The 22837-nt window shown below is 41.5% G+C and overlaps 1 protein-coding gene across 1 annotated transcript in view; it reads right to left on the reverse strand.

The window, feature by feature from the left end:
* Positions 1 to 10661: 10661 nt before the first annotated feature.
* The window catches only part of LOC139376327 (serine/threonine-protein kinase OSR1-like), a 35581-nt gene continuing 23405 nt past the window's right edge, over positions 10662 to 22837 (reverse strand). Inside the window, exons 14-17 of the mRNA XM_071118721.1 lie at positions 19498 to 19550; positions 17075 to 17143; positions 14989 to 15053; positions 10662 to 14864 (exon numbers count right to left, since the gene is read on the reverse strand). Of these exons, the coding sequence (XP_070974822.1) occupies positions 14790 to 14864; positions 14989 to 15053; positions 17075 to 17143; positions 19498 to 19550 (262 nt within the window). The 3' untranslated portion in view covers positions 10662 to 14789. The remainder of the gene's footprint in view (positions 14865 to 14988; positions 15054 to 17074; positions 17144 to 19497; positions 19551 to 22837) is intronic.

The raw sequence follows: 22837 nt of genomic DNA on the forward strand, positions 1-22837 counted from the left end.
TCTTCACCACACTGTCTGTGTGGATGGACCATTTCAGTTTGTCAGCGATGTGTATGCCGAGGAACTTCTCCAATGCGGAGAAGCTTTCCACCTTCTCCACTGCGGTCCCATCGATGTGGATATGGGGGGGGGGGGGGGGGGCTGTTTCCTTAAGTCCACCCTGCAGGCTGTCGCAACATTGTTGGTAATCAAGCCAACTACTGTTGTGTCGTCTGCAAAACTTGATGATTGAGTTGGAGGCGTGCTTGGACACACAGTCGTGGGTGAAGAGGGAGTACAGGAGGGGGCTGAGCATGCACCCTTGTGGGGCCCCAGTGTTGAGGATCAGCAAAGAGGTGTTGTTTCCTACCTTCACCACCTGGGGGCAACCCTGTCAGGAAGTACAGGACCCTGTTGCACAGGGTGGGATTCAGACACAGGGCCTCGAGCTTGATGATGAGCTTGGAGGGTACTATGGTGTTGAGTGCTGAGCTACAGTCAATGAACAGCATTCTTACATAGGTATTCCTCTTGTCCAGATGGGACAGAGCAGTGTGCAGGCGATTGAAATGTCTGTGTATCTATTGGGGTGGCAAGCAAATTGAAGTGGGTCTAGGGTGGCAGGTAAGGTGGAGGTGATATGATCCTTGACTAGTGTTAGGTTCTACATTTTTCAGAGTAAATAACTCACGGACACTAGAGAAGCTTAACCACATTTAAATTCTTCCAAACGGGTCCTTACAGCTGTAATTTAGACAAAAACCAACCTCTTTCCGTATTGATACTGCTACTACACATAAATCAAACAATGTTTGAATATCCTTCTTTTCTTTTTGTTTTTTTTAACTCACTATCTTCTAGAACTCTCCTCTTACAAAAACCTACTGCAGCTGGGACTTTTGTCCCTTTTACAGATCTTGCAGGGGGAAAACCCCCACCAGGGACCTATCCTAGAGTAAATAACTCACGGACACTAGAGAAGCTTAACCAAGTAGAATTTTTCTCAAAGGGCCGTTACAGCTGGAATTCAGACAAAAACATGTTCCAACCATCACAAGAATATATACCCCACTTTGGACACTCCTCCTTCTCGCCAATCCTTACATCTTATGGTTCCACAGGAACAGGGTAACATGATACTAAACCCTTATTACTCCCTTCAGGGGATCTGACCTCACCTCCTGACCTCAACCCCTCCTTCGCCTAATCCACAGATGTCCTCTCGTATCACCTATCGCACTCCCGTGACTCTCTCCCATCCACCCAGCACATTCCAGACACTCTACAGATCTCACTCCTTTATATACTATGTGTCTGATCTATCATGTCTTTAATATCTCAATGTTCAAAGTTTAGCCTGAATCCAACACTAGTCTCTCAAAGCACTTCATGATGACAGAGGTGAGTGCAACGGGGCGAAAGTCATTTAGGTAAATTACCTTTGCTTTCTTAAGTACAGGGACAATGGTGGCCATCTTGAAGCATGTGGGGACAACAGACTGGGATAGGGAGAGATTGAATATATCTGTAAACACACCAGCCAGCTAGGTCTGCGCATGCTTTGAGGACGCGGCTAGGGATACCATCTGGGCCGGCAGCCTTGCGAGGGTTAACACGCTTAAATGTCTTACTCACGTCGGCCACGGAGAAGGAGAGCCCACAGTCCTTGATAGCGAGCCGCGTCAGTGGCACTGTATTGTCCTCAAAGCGAGCGAAGAAGGTGTTCAGTCTGTCCGGAAGCAAGATTTCAGTGTCCGAGACGTGGCTGGTTTACTTCGTGATTGTCTGTAGACCCTGCCACATACGTCTCATGTCTGAGCCGTTGTACTGGGAACTCAACTTTGTCCCTATACTGACATTTAGCCTGCTTGATTGCTTTGCGGAGGGAAAAACTACACTGTATTCTTCCATATTCCCAGTCTTCTTGCCCTGGTTAAATGCGTTGGTTCGCGCTTTCAGTTTTGCGCGAATGCTCCCATCTACCCCAACAGTTTCTGGTTGGGGTAGGTTTTAATAGTCACAGTGGGTACATCCCCTATGCACTTTCTAGATAAACTCATTCACCGTATCGGTATATGTGTTGATATGATTTTCTCCTGGCAGTTGCACCTAATGCGGTGATAACATACTGCAGTGATCTGTATCCAGGATCTGTGTCAGACAAAGCAATTGTCCAGAAGTTGGGGTTTGAGAAGATCTTAACGTCTGGTTACATGATTTTGGCAGACAAAGGCTTCTTTATCCAGAGCTTGATGTCTGCAGGAGTCACAGTAAACATTCCTCCATTCCTGAATCACGAAAGTTTCACAGAGCGTGAGATACATCGCACAAACAACATAGCTGTCACACACTGAATTGAGTTTTTTTAAAATATATGTTGGTTAGGTCAGGGTGTGACATGGGTGATGTATGTGTTTTTTACTGTCTAGGGTTTTTGTAGGTTTATGGGGTTGTTTACCTTCTAGGTGTTTATGTATGTCTATGGTTGCCTAGATTGGTTCTCAATTAGAGGCAGCTGTTTATCGTTGTCTCTGATTGGGAACCATATTTAGGCAGTCATATTCTGTGGGTACTTTGGGTATTTCGTGGGTTATTATCTATGTCTATGTCTAGTTGCCTGTGTATGCACATTTAGATTATATAGCGTCACGTTCGTTTGTTTTGTAAGTTTGTTTCAGTGTTCTTTCTTCATTAAATATAGAACATGTATTCATATCACGCTGCGCCTTGGTCTCCTCACTACGACGATCGTGACAATAGCAAGAAACAGAATTCATGTTGAGAGGGCAAATGTTTGACTAAAATATTTCCAAATCATGCCACCTTATCTGTGTTGTTATAGTAATGTGCTGGTGCAGACTTGCTGTGCACTTGTAAACCTAGAAGACCCACTCTTTAGAGAAGTGGCAGCTGGCAATGTATGGTATCCGAGGTAATATGATTAATGATTATATACAGTGAAATTTATGGGGTATTGTGTGTAGATTAATGAAGATTTAAATTTTGAATCAATTTTAGAATAAGGCTGTAATGTAACAAAATGTGGAAAAAGTCAAGGGGTCTGAATACTTTCCGAATGCACTGTACACAGTTGAAGTCGGAAGTTAACATACAATTAAGTTAGAGTTGTTAAAACTCAACATAAATTTCTTATTAACAAACTATAGTTTTGGCAAGTCGGTTAGGACATCTTTGTGCATGACACAAGTAATCGTTCCAACAATTCTTTACAGACTTATTTCACTTATCATTCACTGTATTATAATTCCAGTGGGTCAGAAGTTTACATGCACTAAGTTGACTGTGCCTTTAAACACCTTGGAAAATTCCAGAAAATTATGTCATGGCTTTAGGCTAATTGACATAATTTGAGTCAATTGGAGGTGTACCTGTGGATGTATTTCAGTGCCTCTTTAATTGACATCATATGAAAATCAAAAGAAATCAGCCAAGACCTCAGAAAAAAATTGTAGACCTTCACAAGTCTTGTTCATCCTTAGGAGCAATTTCCAAATGCCTGAAGGTACCACGTTCATCTGTACAAACAATAGTATGCAAGTATAAACACCATGGGACCACGCAGCCATCATACCGCTCAGGAAGGAGACACAAGGCGAAACCCAGATGCAGACACTTGAGGCAGATGGTTTGAGTCTTGATATTTATTAAACTATCCAAAATGGGTAGGCAAGAGAATGGTTGTGGACAGGTAAAAGGTAAAAACCAGTTCAGAGTCCAGGAGATACAGAGTGGCAGGCAGGCTCGAGATCTTGGCAGGCAGAATGGTCAGGCAGGCGGGTACGGAGTCCAGAAAACAGGCAAGGGTCAAAAACCAGGACTAGCAAAAGAGAATAGAAGCAGGAGTAGGGGAAAAACGCAGGGTGACTTAAAAAACAAGACGAACTGGCACAGAGAGACAGGAAACATAGGGATATATGCACCAGGGATAATAAGCGACACCTGGAGGGGGAAGAGACAATTACAAGACAGTTGAAACAGATCAGGGAGTGACAGTAACCCCCCTCTAGGGACACCACCCGGCGTCCTACCTGGTTAACCGGGGTGTCGGCGGTGGAAGTCTGTGATGAGAGCTGGATCCAGGATATCTCTAACGGGAACTCAGCACCTCTCCTCCGGGCCGTAACCCCACCAGTCAACCAGGTACTGGAAACCTCTGCCCCGTGGTCGAACACCCAGGAGACATTTTACCATGTAGGCCGAATGGCCATCAATGACACAGGGATTGGGGGTGGGCCTGGGGATAGAAGACAAAGGACTGTGAGACACTGGCTTAATCCTAGACACATGGAACGTAGGGTGAATACGGAGGGTACGGGGTAACAAGAGATGGACAGCAGTGGAACTAAGGACTCTAGAGATGGGAAACGGACCAATGAAATGGGGGGACAGTTTGCAGGACTCTACCCGAAGGGGCAGGTCCCATGTGGACAGCCATACCCTCTGCCAAATGCAGTAGTGGGGAGCTGGAGTCCGGCGGCTGTCCGCTTGTTGACGATACCTGGAGTTGTTCTTGATAAGTGCTACCCGAGCTCTTCTCCAGGTACGTCGACAGTGGCGAACGAAAATCTGGGTTGAGGGTACGTTGACTTCCGGTTCTTGTTCTGGGAAGAGTGCAGGTTGATACCCCATGGAGCACTCAAAAGGGGAGAGTCCCGTGGCAGAACAGGGAAGGGTGTTCTGGGCATACTCCACCCAGACCAGTTGACGGATCCAGGTAGTGGGGTTGGTTGAGACCAGGCATCTTAGGGTGGTCTCCAGGTCCTGGTTAGCTCGCTCCGACTGGCCGTTCAACTGGGGATGGAACCCAGAGGATAGGCTGGCCGACTCCCCAATAAGGGTGCAGAACGCCTTCTAAAACTGAGGACCCCGGTCGGAAACCATATCCAACGGGAGTCCATGGATCTTGAAGATGTGCTGCACCATGTGCTGGGCCATTTCCTTGGCAGAAGGAAGTCTGGGGAGAGGGATGAAATGAGCAGCCTTTGAGAACCGATCCACCACCGTCAGAATGACGGTGTTGCCATCAGACGGGGGAAGCCAAGTGACAAAATTCAGAGAGATATGAGACCAGGGACGATGAGGGACCGGTAGTGGCTGAAGAAGGTCAGAAGGAGCTTGCCGTGGAGTCTTGTTCTGGGCACATGTCAGGGATGTCAGGAACCATTGTGGGCCACCAGAAACGTTGTCGGAGGAATGCTAGGGTATGGCGGGAACTGGGGTGACAGGTCAGCCTGGAGGAATGAGCCCATTCCAGGATCCAGGAGTGGACTGAGTTTGGGACAAACAGCCAGTTAGCCGGGCCCCCTTCAGGTCCAAGCTGGGAACATTGTGCCTTGCGAACCAGGGTCTCAATACCCCAACCTACTGAGGCTGCAAGGCATGAGGTAGGGAGAATGGTTTCGGAGACTGAGGGATTGGCAGAGGAACTGTACAGGCGGGAGAGTGCACCAGGCTTCACATTCTTGGACCCTGGGCGGAAGGAAATGGTGAGGTTAAATCTTGTTAACAGGAGAGCCCGTGCCTTGCTGAAGACCTCCAGGAGGTCGTGGTACTCTGTGGCGACGGCAGAGAAATCCGAGACTTGACTTAAGCCCTGAGGAGGCAAGGCTGCTCTGCTTCTCTCTGGGGAAGGCTGCTCTGCTCTGCTTTTCTCTGGGGAAGGCTGCTCTGCTTTGAGGCAATGGGAATGGCAGAACATACTCCAACCCAGAGTTGAACTTGTGGTCCAGTCAATAACAGGGTTGTGTTTTTTTGAGCCAAGAAAATGCCAAAACAATAGGAACATGGGGAGACTCAATGAGAAGCAGCTGGATGGCCCCACTGTGATTTCCTGAAACCTGCAGATTAACAGGAACAGTGCTGTGGGTAACTACCAATGGAGCGGTCGTCTAGTGCTCTAGTGTCCATGGGAACAGAGAGGAGTTGAGTGGAGATACCTAATTCAGAAACTAGGGTAGGGTCCATATGTCACAAGAATGGTTAAATTCAACTACTACTCAAAGCTTTGTCTATTTCCCGAAGGTTGTAAGGCGTCAGTTAATAAAAAAGTAGACAAAGCCTCAGATTCTGCAATAGATCAATACTTTATTCAGAGAGCGCTCTGTCTTCAAAATGAGAACACAATATTTTTATAGCACACACACACACATTAACTCACATCAGTAGAAACGCCAGCTCTCTTTAGGTGGGCTGTATTTTTCCAAAGATCACATACATTGTTTATCACCCTTCTGCCACATGGTTCATCATCTTCTGCAAGCCGAGCCATTTCTAACAGTTTTTCTACTCCCTAGGGTGGAGTAGAAAAAGTATATTTTAAACCAAATACTTTTAGACTTTTACTCAAGCAGTATTTTACTGGGTGACTTTCACTTTTACTTGAGTAACTTTCTATGAAGGTATCTTACCTTTTACTCATGTATGACAATTGGGTACTTTTTCCACCCCTGTGAGTAGGTTAAGAAATGACCATGTCTCAACAGCAGAGCCGGAGAGCTTTGTATCCTGTAGCCTCCCTCCCGTCTATTCAAGGCTCGGAGCACTGGTCATGTTTCTCCTCCCTGGAGTTTTGCGCCTGTTTCGAAACCCCGCCTTCTAATGCAGGTAACCAGCCAATGTAGAAATGCCAAGTGGTCTGCAGACAATATTTCCTTGTCAAGACCTGCAGAGCAAACAAGCTCTCCAAGACAAGAGCACACAGAGTGGAAAGCACTGCTTATTCTCAATTACTTAGGCTAAGTCTCTATAAGGCCGGGCAAAGTTGAATTACTGTTTAACGGATGCCCCGCCTTACTTTTCTCCACACCAATAATAATAACAATCAGGTGTGTTACTTTGTTGGGCTTTGTTTGTAATCCACTGTCCGCTCCCGTTTGAGGCTTTCCCAAATTGATGAGCAAGAGACCAAACAGCCCGAGATCACACACTCAGATCATGTTCGAGCCTCAGATTGGACAGTGAAACGCATACGCTTTCAACTGCAGGCGACATGCAGATGTTTCATTTCTCTCTCATGCAGTCATGGCTGAATACAGTGTGAATTCCTACTGTTTATATGTCCAGGTTAAACGTGGGGTGTCCATCATTATAAACAAACAGTCGGTTAAATTCAAGGTTAATGCATTCTTTTCAGATCTATTAGAAGCGAATAGACGAAACAACAATGTAATTTAACCAATTGACTGGCCAGAGATCAGGGCATTCATCAGCAAATACGCAGTGCCAGCTGATAGTATTTTGGACAACCAAATTGAAGTCAAAATGATTGATAAAATCGAAGTATGTCGCTATATGGTGATTTGTGATTCATAACTTACATTTTACCGGTAATAACAGATAACACCACGACGGAATGCGTTTGAAGTGATGATGAGCAGCCGAGAACCGCTAGCCTCTCTAGGCTAGATGGTACGCCACCTGACCAACATCCAGTGAAAGTGCAGTGCGCCAAATTCAAACTACAGAATTGTAAATATTTAACATGCATAAAAATACACATGCAATATGTCAAAATAAAGCTTATCTTCTTGTTCATTCAGCCACAGTGTCAGATTTCAAAAAGGCTTTACGGCAAAAGCAAACCATGCGATTATCTGAGGACAGCACCCCATCAAACAAACAATCATATTTCATCCCGCCAGGCATGACACAAAACTCAGAAATAACGATATAATTCATGCCTTACCTTTGAAGATCTTCTTCTGTTGGCACTCCAATATGTCCCATAAACATCACAAATGGTCCTTTTGTTCGATTAATACCGTCGTTATATCTCCAAAATGTCAATTTATTTGGCGCGTTTGATCCAGAAAAACACCGGTTCCAACTCGTGCAACATGACTACAAAATATCTAATAAATTACCTGTAATCTCTGTCCAAACATTTCAAACAACTTTCCTAATACAACTTTAGGTATTTTTTTACGTAAATAATCAAATTTATGACGGGATAAACTGCGTTCAATAGCGGATAAAAACAAAGTGGAGCGAGCTTTCAGGTCGTGCGACCCTAACAAACAGTACACTAGACTCGACCCTCGTTCTGAACAGCCCTGCTTCTTCATTACACAAAAGAAAAACATCAACCAATTTCTAAAGACTGTTGACATCCAGTGGAAGCGATAGGAACTGCAAGCAAGTGCCTTAGAAATCTAGATCCACATAGAAAACCCTGCCACCTCAAAACAAAATTTTCCTGGATGGTTTGTCCTCGGAGTTCCGCCTGTCAAATAAATTCTGTTATACTCACAGACATCATTCAAACAGTTTTAGAAACTGAACTTGTTATGGCTGCAATCCCCCTATCGCAATAAGTGTCATCAACAACCGCTGAGTAGCATAGCGCTACATTCAATAAATTTTACTACAAATATTTATAAACATGAAATCACAAGTGCAATTTGGCTTAGCCTTTTGTTAATCCACCTGTCGTGTCAGATTTTGAAATTTTCCTTTACAGCGAAAGCGTTTGTGTAAGTTCATCGATCGCACGACAAAACATTAAGTACACTTAGCATCAGAAAAGCAATCAAATTAATCGTTTACCTTTGATGATCTTCGGATGTTTTCACTCACGAGACTCCCAGTTACACACACAACAAATGTTCCTTTTGTTCCATAAAGATTATTTTTATATCCAAAATACCTCAGTTTGTTTGTCGCATTATGTTCAGAAATCCACAGGAGAGAGCGGTCACGACAACGCAGACAAAAATTCCAAATAGTTTCCATAATGTCCACAGAAACATGTCAAACGTTTTTTATAATCAATTCTCAGGTTGTTTTTAAAATATATAAATCGATAATATATCAACCGCAAATGTCTTTCACAGTAGGAGAGGGAAAAGCAATGGCTGCGGAAACTCTGTTGAGCGAGCAAAACTCATGTGACCACTTGACGCGATGTTATCGTTCTGGCTCATTTTTCAAAATAAAAGCCTGAAACTGTGTCTGAAGACTGTTGACACCTTGAGGAAGCGATAGGAAAATGAATCTGGTTCATATCCCTTTAAATCCAGCAAAGGGAGGCTATGGAACACAGAGTTTTCAAAATAGAAGCCACTTCCTGGTTTGATTTTTCTCAGGGTTTCGCCCGCAATATCAGTTCTGTTATACTCACAGACAATATTTTGACAGTTTTGGAAACTTTAGAGTGTTTTATATCCAATACTAATAATAATATGCATATATTAGCAACTGAGACTGAGGAGCTGGCCATTTACAAGCTACTCAATACTGCCCCTGCAGCCATATGAAGTTAAGAGTGTTTTCTATCCAAATCTACTAATAATATGCATATCCTAGCTTCTGGGCCTGAGTAGCAGGCAGTTTACTTTGGGCACGCTTTTCATCTGGATGTGAAAATACCGCCCCCTAGCCTAGAGAGGCTAGCATGTCCAGCAAAGTACATCGAAGTGTGTGCGTGCCACTGGCGTGCAGATTAGCAGATTCACAATGATTTGATCTATGATTTGGTCTCCCAGATGGGGGCTTTTCGTGGAAGCCAGTATTATGGGGTGAGCAAAGTTACTGGGCTCGAATTTAGTTTAGCTTGCTCTATATTTATATCGATGCTTCTAAATGTGCATGTTATAAACAACATGTTTTATTTTGATGGGCTATATGCTATGGCTGGATTTATGAGAAGCCTAATCATATTTGTATGAATATTTTGTTAACGCCTATTGGCTATAGAGATGCATTCTGGTAATGAACTCATTATACATCAAAATTGTAATTTGATGACAATTATTTATCAATAATTCTTGAATTAGAAAAACATGTTAAATAGTCTACTCCATTACCCTTTACGTCACATAAAATTACGAGATTGGATTACACTTATTTTTACCAGGAATAAAGAAACTGTCACAAGTTATACTTCCCATTGTGTTTCATTTCTCATGGTTATAACATTGTAACATCTGCATTCTTTTTTAGAAAAATAGTGTAGGTTTTCGCATGGAATAATGTAACTCTTGAAGCTCACAGTAGGCCTAGAGCCTGCACAAGTGCTTAGGACAATGTGGTAAAGTACTGTTATTCCTTACCCACTTGTTGTTTTTTGCTCACCTCCCTTTCTGGGGGGGAAATCCGTTAAAACAGTGAATACATTTTGTCTAATAGTCTATAATAGTGTCGCCCATTACCTCTCATCAGCACCTGCATATTTTGTAGTAGGACCATTACATAAAACAAGGCCAAATATACATTGGCGTTGCTTACCAAGATGACATTGAATGCTCCTGAGTGGCCTAGTTACAGATTTAAAATCGGGTTTTAAATCTGTGGCAATACTTGAACATGGCTGTCTAGCATTGATCAAGAAACATCTTGACAAAGCTTGAAGACTTTAAGAGAATAATGGGTAAATATTGTACAAGCCAGGTGTGCAAAGCTCTTAAGAGACTTACCCAGAAAGACTCGCAGCTGTAATCGCTGCCAACAGTGATTCTAACACGTATTGACTCAGGCAGTTGAATACTAATCTAATCAAGATGTTTTATTTTTCATAAAAAAATTATATTTTCTTCCACTTTGACAAGGTATTTGAAAGAAAATTATCATTTTAATCCCACTTTCTAACAACCAAATGTTGAAAAAGTCTAGGGGTGTGAATACTTTCTGAAGGCACTGTATATAAAGAAAACAAACTCTTGGGACTTGGTTCAAACCATGTGAATTTATTTACCGTTTCACCTATTTTAGAAATAGTTGACCAGAATTATTTATTTTCATGGTTTTGTGTGATGGCAATTTTAACCACACATTAACAACATTGATTCTGCAAAGTGCTTTTAATTCCTGACATCAATTTGTAATTTAATGTTTAAAGGTTTCACAAATAGCATTCTTCAATTTTGATCACTTGCACGTTTTATGATACACATAATGTCGAAAATATATATGCGTTCCAAAAACATAAAAAAAACTTCCAACAAATAAAAATAACAAAATCATAAAAGTTAAATCAGAAGTGTCATAATAAATACTAATCATTCAAAGAGTTCGCCTTGTGACCGATATCAACCTGACAACTTTGGCTTTATAATTTGAGGGAAAGTAGATTAAAACCCAGGACATTTTGCTATCAGCTCACACATTATTCTAGCCTGGGTGTCCAAGATATGTTTATGCTCTTGCCAATGCCAATTGTATTGTTTGGCAAGAAAATGAGTAACAGGGAGTTGGCACAAACAGACTGACACACGGGGTAACATTCTTCAACATATTGCTCAGTCTGAAAGCAACATATCACACCAGTGGGAATTGTGTCAGTTCTGTGTCATTTTGTTGTTAGTTAGCTAGGCCTACTCTTACATTTCTTGAGGGACATCATTCCAGTTTGTATTTCTACAGGAAACTCAAAATTCTACAGGTTTCAGTGATTCAAAAAGTCTCAATGCAAAAAACTAAATGCATATTACTATCTCCATGACAACAAAAGCATAGAATGTGAACTAGAAGACGAGCCTTTCTGAACTAACTCAAATATGTACGTTAATATCAATAATAAGGAACCAATTCAGCAAATCACATGGCATGATTAGCAACAAAACTTGGAATTAGTGGAAAAATCTATAAAACAACCAATTATTTAAACCTGTAGAGAGAGATACTGGATAAGCTACTGATCAAGTATACCAGCTGTTTATCCGCCATAATCATATGTACAACTAAATAGCATTCTTTCCTCCTTAGAAATGTACTCCAGAAACAGTTGATACTTTGCTTTGCTTCCTAACCACATACACACCTTTGGGAGCGTGTGTGAAAGACTTGCCATTATAATGTAACGTACCTTTTTGGAAATACAATATCTGCTAAATAGACCGATTTACAACAGTACCTGAACTAGCTAACCCACACACACAGCCCCTGGAACACTACAGAAACACACATACCAACCAACCAACCAACCAACCAACAAAACAAACAAACATAGAACGTAAAGTAGGAGTGACAACTGTTGGTGACTTTGAGGTGAGTGTGGATGGATTGGAGCACAAGGCTACGATACAAATGAATTTGTCCATCTAGGAAAAAGAAACAGCCATCATGATGACAGCTAGCTAGGTAGCTAGCGGGAGTACAGAGGTCCAGTAACTACTGAACCGCTGGTCATGAACATCACAGAGACAAAATTGCATAGTCCCAAGACCATAATCAAGATCGAAGGAAGTTATTGTTTTACTGTCTGAGTATTAACTCTGGATAATCGTTCAGAATATTTTCAGACTGAAATGTAATGAATAGAGCAGACCCAATTCCCAAATCTATACGACATGCAATCCTATCTGTTCTACACAATACATATCTATCCAAACGTTTCATTATGTCCTGTAATATTGCTGCCTTCTGAACAGACCCCTTCCTCATTAGAGCAATGATATAGGTCTGTCTGGGGTAAGTTGAACCACTAACACAACAGCTTATATCAACATAATGATACACCAATGAGAGGTTAAAACAGGGAACTTAAGTAATAACTTATGACAGCTAATGTCAACTTTTAAAACACCTATGAGAGCTTATAACAGCTTATGTCAACAGATAGACCAAGGAAAGCATGACACCTAAGAAAGCGCATGTCAGCGTATGTAATGATATACACTATGATGCCAGTTATTTCTGATTCATGACTGGAGGCCCCTATAGTTCAATATCAATAATGTTATCAAGGAAAGTTACTTTTCATCAGCCATTCACTCATTCTTTTACAAATCCATACTGTAATAGATCCTCACTAAATAACTCCTTCACACTTCGTAATATACTAAGTCTGCATCCAAAATGGCACCCCCCCCCTACATAGTGCACTACTTTTGAACAGGGCCCTGCTCAAAAGAAGTGCGCAATATAGGGAATAAGGTGGCCATTGGGGAGGCAGATTATATAATTCAGATAACAGTACAAGGATGCCTAATAGTGGTGGCTATTACACACAACACTCAGTTGTGCACTGGTTCAGTGGTAGTTTATAAACAGGCATTTACAGTGCCTTCGAAAAGTATTCAGACCCCTTGACTTTTTCCACATTTTCTTAGGTTACAGCCTTATTCAAAAAATTATTAAATTGCTTTGGTTCCTCATCAATCTGCACACAGTACTGGAAAGCAAAAACAGGATTTTAGAAAATGTTACTAATTTATATAAATACATTTTTAAAAAACACATAAACAGCACATTTCCATAAGTACTCAGACCCTTTACACAGTACTTTGTATTCAGACCCTTTACTCAGTACTTTGTTAAATCATCTTTGGCAGCGATTACAGCAGTCTTTTTGGGTATGAAGCTACAACCTTAGCACACCTGTATTTGGGGAGTTTCTCCCATTCTTCTCTACAGATCCTCTCAAGCCCTGTCAGGTTGGATGGGGAGCGTTGCTGCATAGCTCTTTTCAGGTCTCTCCAGAGATGTTCGATCTGGTTCAAGTCCGGGCTCTGGCTGGCCCACTCAACATTGAGACTTATCTCGAAGCCACTCGGGGCAAAGTACAGAGAGATCCTTGATGAAAACCTGCTCCAGAGTGCTCCGGATCTCAGCTACTACAGCTGTGTGCTTAGGGTGGTTGTCCTGTTGGAAGGTGAACCTTCGCCTCAGTCTGAGGTCTGAAGCACTCTGGAGCAGGTTTTCATCAAGGATCTCTCTGTACTTTGCTCCGTTCATATTTCCCTCAATCCTGACAACTCTCCCAGTTCCTACTGCTGAAAAACATCTCCACAGCATGATGCTGCTACCTCCATGCTTCACTGTAGGGATGGTGCTAGGTTTCCTCCAGAAATTACACTTGGCATTCAGGCCAAAGAGTTCAATTTTGGTTTCATTAAACTTGTTTCTCATGATCTGGGTGCCTTTTAGCAAACTTCAAGCGGGTTGTCATGTGCCTTTTATTGAGGAGTGGCTTCCATCTGGCCACTCTACCATAAAGGCCTGATTGGAGGAATGCTGCAGAGATGATTGTCCTTCTGGAAGGTTCTCCCATCTCCACAGAGGAACTCTGGAGCTCTGTCAGAGTGACTATCGGGTTATAAGGCCCTTCTCCCCCGACTGCTCAGTTTGGCCAGGCAGTCAGCTCTAGGAAGAGTCTGGGTGGTTCCACACGTCTCTCATTTATGAATGATGGAGGCCACTGTGTTCTTGGGGACCTTCAATGCTGCAGACATTTTTTGTTACCCTTCCCTAGATCTGTGCCTCGACACAATCCTGTCTGAGGTATGTTTTTTTTATTTTTAATATACGTGCAACAATGTCTAAAACCCTGTTTTCACATTGCCATTATGAGGTATTGTGTGTAGATTTCTGAGGATTTTTTTTTTTATTAATCCATTTTATAATAAGGCTGTAACATAACAAAATGTGGAAAAAGGTCAAGGGGTCTGAATACTTTGAAGGCACTGTAAGTCATCACTTCCAGAACTCAAGAGAGTTATATTAAAATATGTTTTGGATTGTAGAGCTAAATGTAGAAAACGAAATAAGAAACGTTCATTTCATTTTTAAGTCGATGATGATTATGTCGATTGCAATGCCCGCCGTCCTCCCTCCCAGATACACTGCTGTAAACTCTTTCAAGTGTGATTTACTGTTCCTGTCCTAACTGTTGTTACACTGGTCCCATTCTCAGAGCCCATTTTAACTAACACTGCAGGTTTCAGTAAAGAAAATAACCCTACAGGTTGACAAATGCACTGTGGCTTTCTTCTTTGGCAGTAGTGGTGTCTTGGAATTTAGAACTTTGCCGCTGTGCAATACTGTTTGTTCTCCTTTGTTGACGGAATATTGAGTTAACTGATGCTGAGCTGAGCGAAACCCATCAGCTTGACATCGTCAGGGATCTCCGACTCGTCTATGCCAGATGCCTGAGAAAGAAAGAGAAAGAAATGTTCAGTGCATCTGTCTTTGTAGAATGTTGAGCAGGGCATAATGCTGTTTCAACAGGACACAAATGGAAGCTTTGATTGAAACAAAAAATATTGAACTTACCAGTTTGAAAGTTACATTTTTATTGTTGAAAGGATCATCAACAATCTTCTGCAGGTTGGCAGCAACTGGAAAGAATACAGATGTGGAATAAGGAATCTGAACCTCTCTAAAAACCAGCATAATTTTTGCCATTTCTGGAGTAAATGACCGTATCTGATATTTGTCTTGCCTTCTACTTACTAAAACTACATACTGTGTACGAATCGTTCTACATACTATTTAGAACGTACTGTTTTGTAAAACGTATGCACAAAGCAACACATATCAACATACTAGTGTCATGGCGTGGCCCTCTTTAGATATAGCAAGCACCCCCTCTCTCTTCCCCCTACACCCAGGCTCTGTTATCTCAGGTCATAAATTCCTGGAGGAGACTCTCTCCCTCATGCAGTATAGAGAGAGAGGGTTCACAGTAGAACAAAGGAACTTCTTCTACCTCATAGAACTTGAGAACTGAACAATATCCATGTTTTGGAGAACGTGTAAACGGTCGGTGGAGAATCCAGCTACGACCTGTCCATTTTGACTAATGTTTGTGACCTCATGAGATACAATACAGCCACATTACCATAACTCTGTATATACAAGAGTCTCCGTTATGAGATTTGCATCTAATTATTGTATAAAATGAATGAGTAAAGATGAAACTATTTGTGAAATTATGTCATGTGAATTTAAACGAAAGAGAATCCAACTCCCTTTAAAGTTTAACTAAGTCATTGGCCAGCCCCATGAGCACAGACATTGATCTGGCGTCATGGGACAGCCCTTTTCTGCTGTTCCGAATATAAACCCCGGCTGGAGAAGCCCACTTCAGACCAAGTGTACCTCGATTACCGAGATGGCTAGGTTTGAGTAGAGACCATGCATTCCTCGGTTGTTGAATTCCTAACCAAACCACGTGGAGCATTGGCTACACTGGTGGAAATTGTTAAACTCAGACTATCGATACCGACAGAATAAGAGCAAATCTTCTATACTAATTACTAGTCTGCAGCTAGAATTTATGTTGACCTGGAATAAGAAGACCGACAACCGCCGAAACATCTATCTATAAGAACATTCCTGAATGTTACTGTGAAATATTCCTTCTAACCAAAGACTCCTTGGACACAGAGAGAATCTCGGATGAACTTTCCAACAGAAAAGGACGATTCCAAGAGATCACAACGACACACTGAGCGTAAATATATATATTGATTGCAATTATTCCCGAATGAGTGGGCGTTCATGTGCAAAGGATTAGCATTTGAATTATGATAATTATCAACTGTGTAGTGACTCGTTTTTCCCGGCCTTCTCAGTCCACACCCACTTCCCTTATCATTTCCTTGTAACCATATATATTGTTGTTTGTTTATGCATTTCTGTGATTATTTAGTTAGTAAATAAATGATTAATGTATGGATGATTCATAGTGAAGGCTGGGTTCGTGCAGATAACCAATGACATTTGGGATGAGACTAATGTGAGGTAAAGAATGATTCATTAATTAGAAGACTAATTGGTCAGATATTAAAATATCTGAAAAGTTACATTAGGAAAATTATAACTTTGTAACCTGAAGATTTTCCTTGGTCCCCCGATTTCCTGGTTAATTACATGTACATGATTAATTTAATCACGTAATAATAACTACAGAGAACTGATTTGATAAGTCTTCACTTTAATGATGCCAAAGACACGACACTAGGCTCACCCATACTGAGAATGTGTCAGCTAATGCGCAATTGCGTTGTTTCCAGCCATTTGTTCATTTTTCTACAGCCTGTCCCTTTCTTTGATTATCAGCTGTTGTCAAACACACATGCGTCTGAAAATGCAATTCTCTTCCTTAGTGTGCAGATAAATCTACTAGATGAAAAGCCAAAATGAGTATGACATCCTGGCATTTAAAGCACACTCAATTTTCTAAATGTCACACTATAAAATATTATATTTCCACATAACCAAAATGTGTCGTCTCAGTCAGTCATTTCAGCCTGACCTGTGACTTCACTGACCTCTAGTAGCTTTGGTCAAGTTAACATAGTCAGGGACTTGTTATCCTACAGTCGACCTCTCTAAGCTTTGGTTTCATACTCACCAACCACTACATCTTTCCCATCGACTAGACCTGCAGATACCAACTCCTGAGACACTCCATCTGATGAATCTGAGGAAGGTAGGTGAGTGAGTGAGAGAGAGAACAGAACCGAGAGATATAGAGATAGATGGGGAGAGAGAAACAGAGCAGGAGTGGTTAGTTATGTGAGAAGAAAAAGTGTGATAGGTCCATATATGTGATTGTAACATAGCCACATAGCCCTGATATGCAGATGACTGGCAACCCTGATTAGAAACACCTGCTTCTCACCTGTTGATCCCTATAAATACGTTTTCTGATAGGAAAAGATTTTAACCTACATGAAGAAGACTTAAGTTGAAACATCTGCTCTGAAGCAGTAAAAGTTAGCTTTATGCAAAATATTTTGAGTGCGAATCCCATCACACGTTTTGCTAATCTGGATTCACTGGTTTTATGATATCATCAGACTTTTGGGTGAATGCGATGGTCCACTTTTGTTTCATGGTTAGATAGTGCCTTCAGAAAGTATTCACACATCTTGACTCTTTCCACATTCTGTAAGGTTACAGCCTGAATTTAAAAATATATTACATTCATATTTTGTTTCATTGATCTACACACAATACCCCATAATGTCAAAGTGGAATTATGTTGTTAGAAATGTCTACAAGTTATAAAAAATATATGGCTGAAATCATTTAAGTAGTCAAACTTTTTGTTATGGCAAGCCTACATAAGTGCAGGATTGTTGAGGGAAACTTGTTCCAAGGCTCAGGCAGAGCTCATTATCCAGTTTATAAGAGTTTTTTAAAGCAATTGAAGGAAAGTTCACTCAGGACAGAAGCAGAAGAACAAAAAAAAACTGCAGAATCAGTCATTTACAGTGGGGCAAAAAAGTATTTAGTCAGCCACCAATTGTGCAAGTTCTCCCACGTAAACAGATGAGAGAGGCCTGTAATTTTCATCATAGGTACACTACAGAAAATCACATTGTAGGATTTTGAATGAATTTATTTGCAAATTATGGTGGAAAATAAGTATTTGGTCAATAACAAAAGTTTATCTCATGACTTTGTTATATACTCTTTGTTGGCAATGACAGAGGTCAAATGTTTTCTGTAAATCTTCACAAGGTTTTCACACACTGTTGCTGGTATTTTGGCCCATTCCGCCATGCAGATCTCCTCTAGAGCAGTGATGTTTTGGGGCTGTTGCTGGGCAACACGGACATTCAACTCCCTCCAAAGATTTTCTATGGGGTTGAGATCTGGAGACTGGCTAGGCCACTCCAGGACCTTGAAATGCTTCTTACGAAGCCACTCCTTCATTGTCATGCTGAAAGACCCAGCCACGTTTCATCTTCAATGCCCTTGCTGATGGAAGGAGGTTTTCACTCAAAATCTCACGATACATGGCCCCATTCATTCTTTCCTTTACACGGATCAGTCGTCCGGGTCCCTTTGCAGAAAAACAGCCCCAAAGCATGATGTTTCCACCCCCATGCTTCACAGTAGGTATGGTGTTCTTTGGATGCAACTCAGCATTCTTTGTCCTCCAAACACAACGAGTTGAGTTTTTACCAAAAAGTTATATTTTGGTTTCATCTGACATTCTCCTAATCTTCTTCTGGATCATCCAAATGCTCTCTAGCAAACTTCAGACGGGCCTGGACATGTACTGGCTTAAGCAGGGGGAAACGTATGGCACTGCAGGATTTGAGTCCCTGGCGGCGTAGTGTGTTACTGATGGTAGGCTTTGTTACTTTGGTCCCAGCTCTCTGCAGGTCATTCACTAGGTCCCCCCGTGTGGTTCTTGTGATCATTTTGACCCCACGGGGTGAGATCTTGCGTGGAGCCCCAGATCGAGGGAGATTCTCAGTGGTCTTGTATGTCTTCCATTTCCTAATAATTGCTCCCAGAGTTGATTTCTTCAAACCAAGCTGCTTACCTATTGCATATTCAGTCTTCCCAGCCTGGTGCAGGTCTACAATTTTGTTGCTGGTGTCCTTTGACAGCTCTTTGGTCTTGGCCATAGTGGAGTTTGGAGTGTGACTGTTTGAGGTTGTGGACAGGTGTCTTTTATACTGATAACAAGTTCAAACAGGTGCCATTAATACAGGTAACGAGTGGAGGACAGAGGAGCCTCTTAAAGAAGTTACAAGTCTGTGAGAGCCAGAAATCTTGCTTGTTTGGAGGTGACCAAATACTTATTTTCCAACATAATTTGCAAATAAATTCATTAAAAATCCTACAATGTGATTTTCTGGATTTTTTTTCTCATTTTGTCTGTCATAGTGTAAGTGTACCTATGATGAAATTTACAGGCCTCATCTTTTTAAGTGGGAGAACTTGCACAATTGGTGGCTGACTAAATACTTTTTTGCCCCACTGTAGCAGGAAATAGCTAAAAACACACAAACACAGAGACAGACAGACACTTACCTCTACCAGGCATGAACTCAAATCGGATGTCGTTCAGTTCTTTCTTCAAGTTCCTGGGAAGAGAAGAGTTAGAACTGGTTAGGAGGAGGTCTGGACATTCAGGTTAGGCGGTGTCAACCATTGTCCAATCGGGATTATCTACTCATAAAACATTGTGATATACCCCTATTGGCCAACACTTTTTGTTATATAAACAAAGCAACCCAGCTAAAACACAGTTGGGCTGGCGCGAAATCGGATGCTACAACTGGACAAAACAAGACAAAACGTAATGTTGAAAGCCTGGACAGATACTAAGGCAAATCTTTTCTAATATTCCTTTCTGGTGGAGGAGCTTGAGCATGGAACAGGTTTGTGTCTATGTGGCACCCACACGACGGAGCAAAGTGACAGTCGACTGATGACGAATGGGCGGTCTTGCCGTAGTGAGTTAGGTTATAAATGGGCTGGATAGAAGCAAAGTCTGCTGTCTTCAGAACTGGATAATAATTGCTTCATTTGCCTCATCCTCGTTTGTTCAACTTCTCATAAAGCTGTGACTGAGAATATGATTGAGAATGTTATGGGGCTATTTCACTTCCACTGGTCCAACGGCATCGTGAACTTTACCGAGTACCAGGACATTTTAGCCAAAAACCTGGTTAGGAGGCTGAAACTTAGCTGCAAGTGGATCTTCCAGCAAGACAATAACCCCAAGCACACATCAAAATCTACAAAGACATTATTAAGTGACCACAAAATCAACATTTTGCAATGGCCATCTCAGTCTCCAGACTTGAACCCCATTGAAAACCTGTGGTTTGAATTGAAGAGGGCAGTCCATGCAGGGAGACGAAGAATATTGAGGATCTGGAAAAAAAGTCTAAGGGTTCAATGTGTTTTACAATCTCATAAGACATCTTAGAAATGGGCTCAGTGTCATTACCCTCACAAGGACAGAGTTCAACAGTATCGAAAACAAAGGTGTCAATAATTTTGACCCCCTATCTTAAGTTGTTTTATTACTTGTTAAACAAAATCTCTGAGCAATTGTATCAGTATAAAATATAATTTTCAAAAGGTTTTATACGTTCTTTTTAGCTTATCTTTGTCAATCATTTTAGACCCCATTGTATATAAAACAATGAATAGGTTTGGGCTATAAGGCCCATGCATCTGACAGACTGACTATTTTCTGACATTTTGGACTGCTTTAGCATTCTGTATACAACATATTTATTGAAATAGGCTATAGCAAAAAGGAATAAGAAAATTACTCGGTATGTCATTAGTGTGCTGCCCTGCTGTACGCTGCTGGTACGCTTCACTCGGTCAGTGTTTCTGAATCCTTTTTGAGTTTAAAGCACAAAACTACAGAACATTACAGTAAATGGACTTTGAGACAATATACAGTGCCTTGCGAAAGTATTCGGCCCCCTTGAACTTTGCGACCTTTTGCCACATTTCAGGCTTCAAACATAAAGATATAAAACTGTATTTTTTTGTGAAGAATCAACAACAAGTGGGACACAATCATGAAGTGGAACGACATTTATTGGATATTTCAAACTTTTTTAACAAATCAAAAACTGAAAAATTGGGCGTGCAAAATTATTCAGCCCCTTTACTTTCAGTGAAGCAAACTCTCTCCAGAAGTTCAGTGAGGATCTCTGAATGATCCAATGTTGACCTAAATGACTAATGATGATAAATACAATCCACCTGTGTGTAATCAAGTCTCCGTATAAATGCACCTGCACTGTGATATTCTCAGAGGTCCGTTAAAAGCGCAGAGAGCATCATGAAGAACAAGGAACACACCAGGCAGGTCCGAGATATTGTTGTGAAGAAGTTTTAAGCCGGATTTGGATACAAAAATATTTCCCAAGCTTTAAACATCCCAAGGAGCACTGTGCAAGCGATAATATTGAAATGGAAGGAGTATCAGACCACTGCAAATCTACCAAGACCTGGCCGTCCCTCTAAACTTTCAGCTCATGCAAGGAGAAGACTGATCAGAGATGCAGCCAAGAGGCCCATGATCACTCTGGATGAACTGCAGAGATCTACAGCTGAGGTGGGAGACTCTGTCCATAGGACAACAATCAGTCGTATATTGCACAAATCTGGCCATTATGGAAGAGTGGCAAGAAGAAAGCCATTTCTTAAAGATATCCATAAAAAGTGTCGTTTAAAGTTTGCCACAAGCCATCTGGGAGACACACCAAACATGTGGAAGAAGGTGCTCTGGTCAGATGAAACCAAAATTGAACTTTTTGGCAACAATGCAAAACGTTATGTTTGGCGTAAAAGCAACACAGCTGAACACACCATCCCCACTGTCAAACATGGTGGTGGCAGCATCATGGTTTGGGCCTGCTTTTCTTCAGCAGGGACAGGGAAGATGGTTAAAATTGATGGGAAGATGGATGGAGCCAAATACAGGACCATTCTGGAAGAAAACCTGATGGAGTCTGCAAAAGACCTGAGACTGGGACGGAGATTTGTCTTCCAACAAGACAATGATCCAAAACATAAAGCAAAATCTACAATGGAATGGTTCAAAAATAAACATATCCAGGTGTTAGAATGGCCAAGTCAAAGTCCAGACCTGAATCCAATCGAGAATCTGTGGAAAGAACTGAAAAATGCTGTTCACAAATGCTCTCCATCCAACCTCACTGAGCTCGAGCTGTTTTGCAAGGAGGAATGGGAAAAAATGTCAGTCTCTCGATGTGCAAAACTGATAGAGACATACCCCAAGCGACTTACAGCTGTAATCGTAGCAAAAGGTGGCGCTACAAAGTATTCACTTAAGGGGGCTGAATAATTTAGCACGCCCAATTTTTCAGTTTTTGATTTGTTAAAAAAGTTTGAAATATCCAATAAATGTCGTTCCACTTCATGATTGTGTCCCACTTGTTGTTGATTCTTCACAAAAAAATACAGTTTTATATCTTTATGTTTGAAGCCTGAAATGTGGCAAAAGGTCGCAAAGTTCAAGGGGGCCGAATACTTTCGCAAGGCACTGTATTTCACCAGCCAAAATGGTGTTTACAATGATAGATGGAATATGAAAATGAATGTACTTTGTTGTTATTAAAAGTTAAATGACGACATTATAACGAAACATTTACTTCAGGAGATTTCATAATATGTATGTGTTTACATACTGTGCGTTGTGTAGAAAAGATGAACTGTGAATATAGTTGTCTAAACTAGATCAGAGTGAAATCCCGATACCTTGTAACGAGCTACGCCTGAGGGAGCCCAGAGAGCCATAAAGACAGTAACGCCCCTTTGTGACCCGAAGGTATAAAACTTGTGAAGTAAGAATTTACAAAGAGACTAAAACGGACCA

Source organism: Oncorhynchus clarkii, chromosome 20 (genome assembly GCF_045791955.1).
Source record: "Oncorhynchus clarkii lewisi isolate Uvic-CL-2024 chromosome 20, UVic_Ocla_1.0, whole genome shotgun sequence".
Taxonomy (NCBI): Eukaryota; Metazoa; Chordata; class Actinopteri; order Salmoniformes; family Salmonidae; genus Oncorhynchus; species Oncorhynchus clarkii.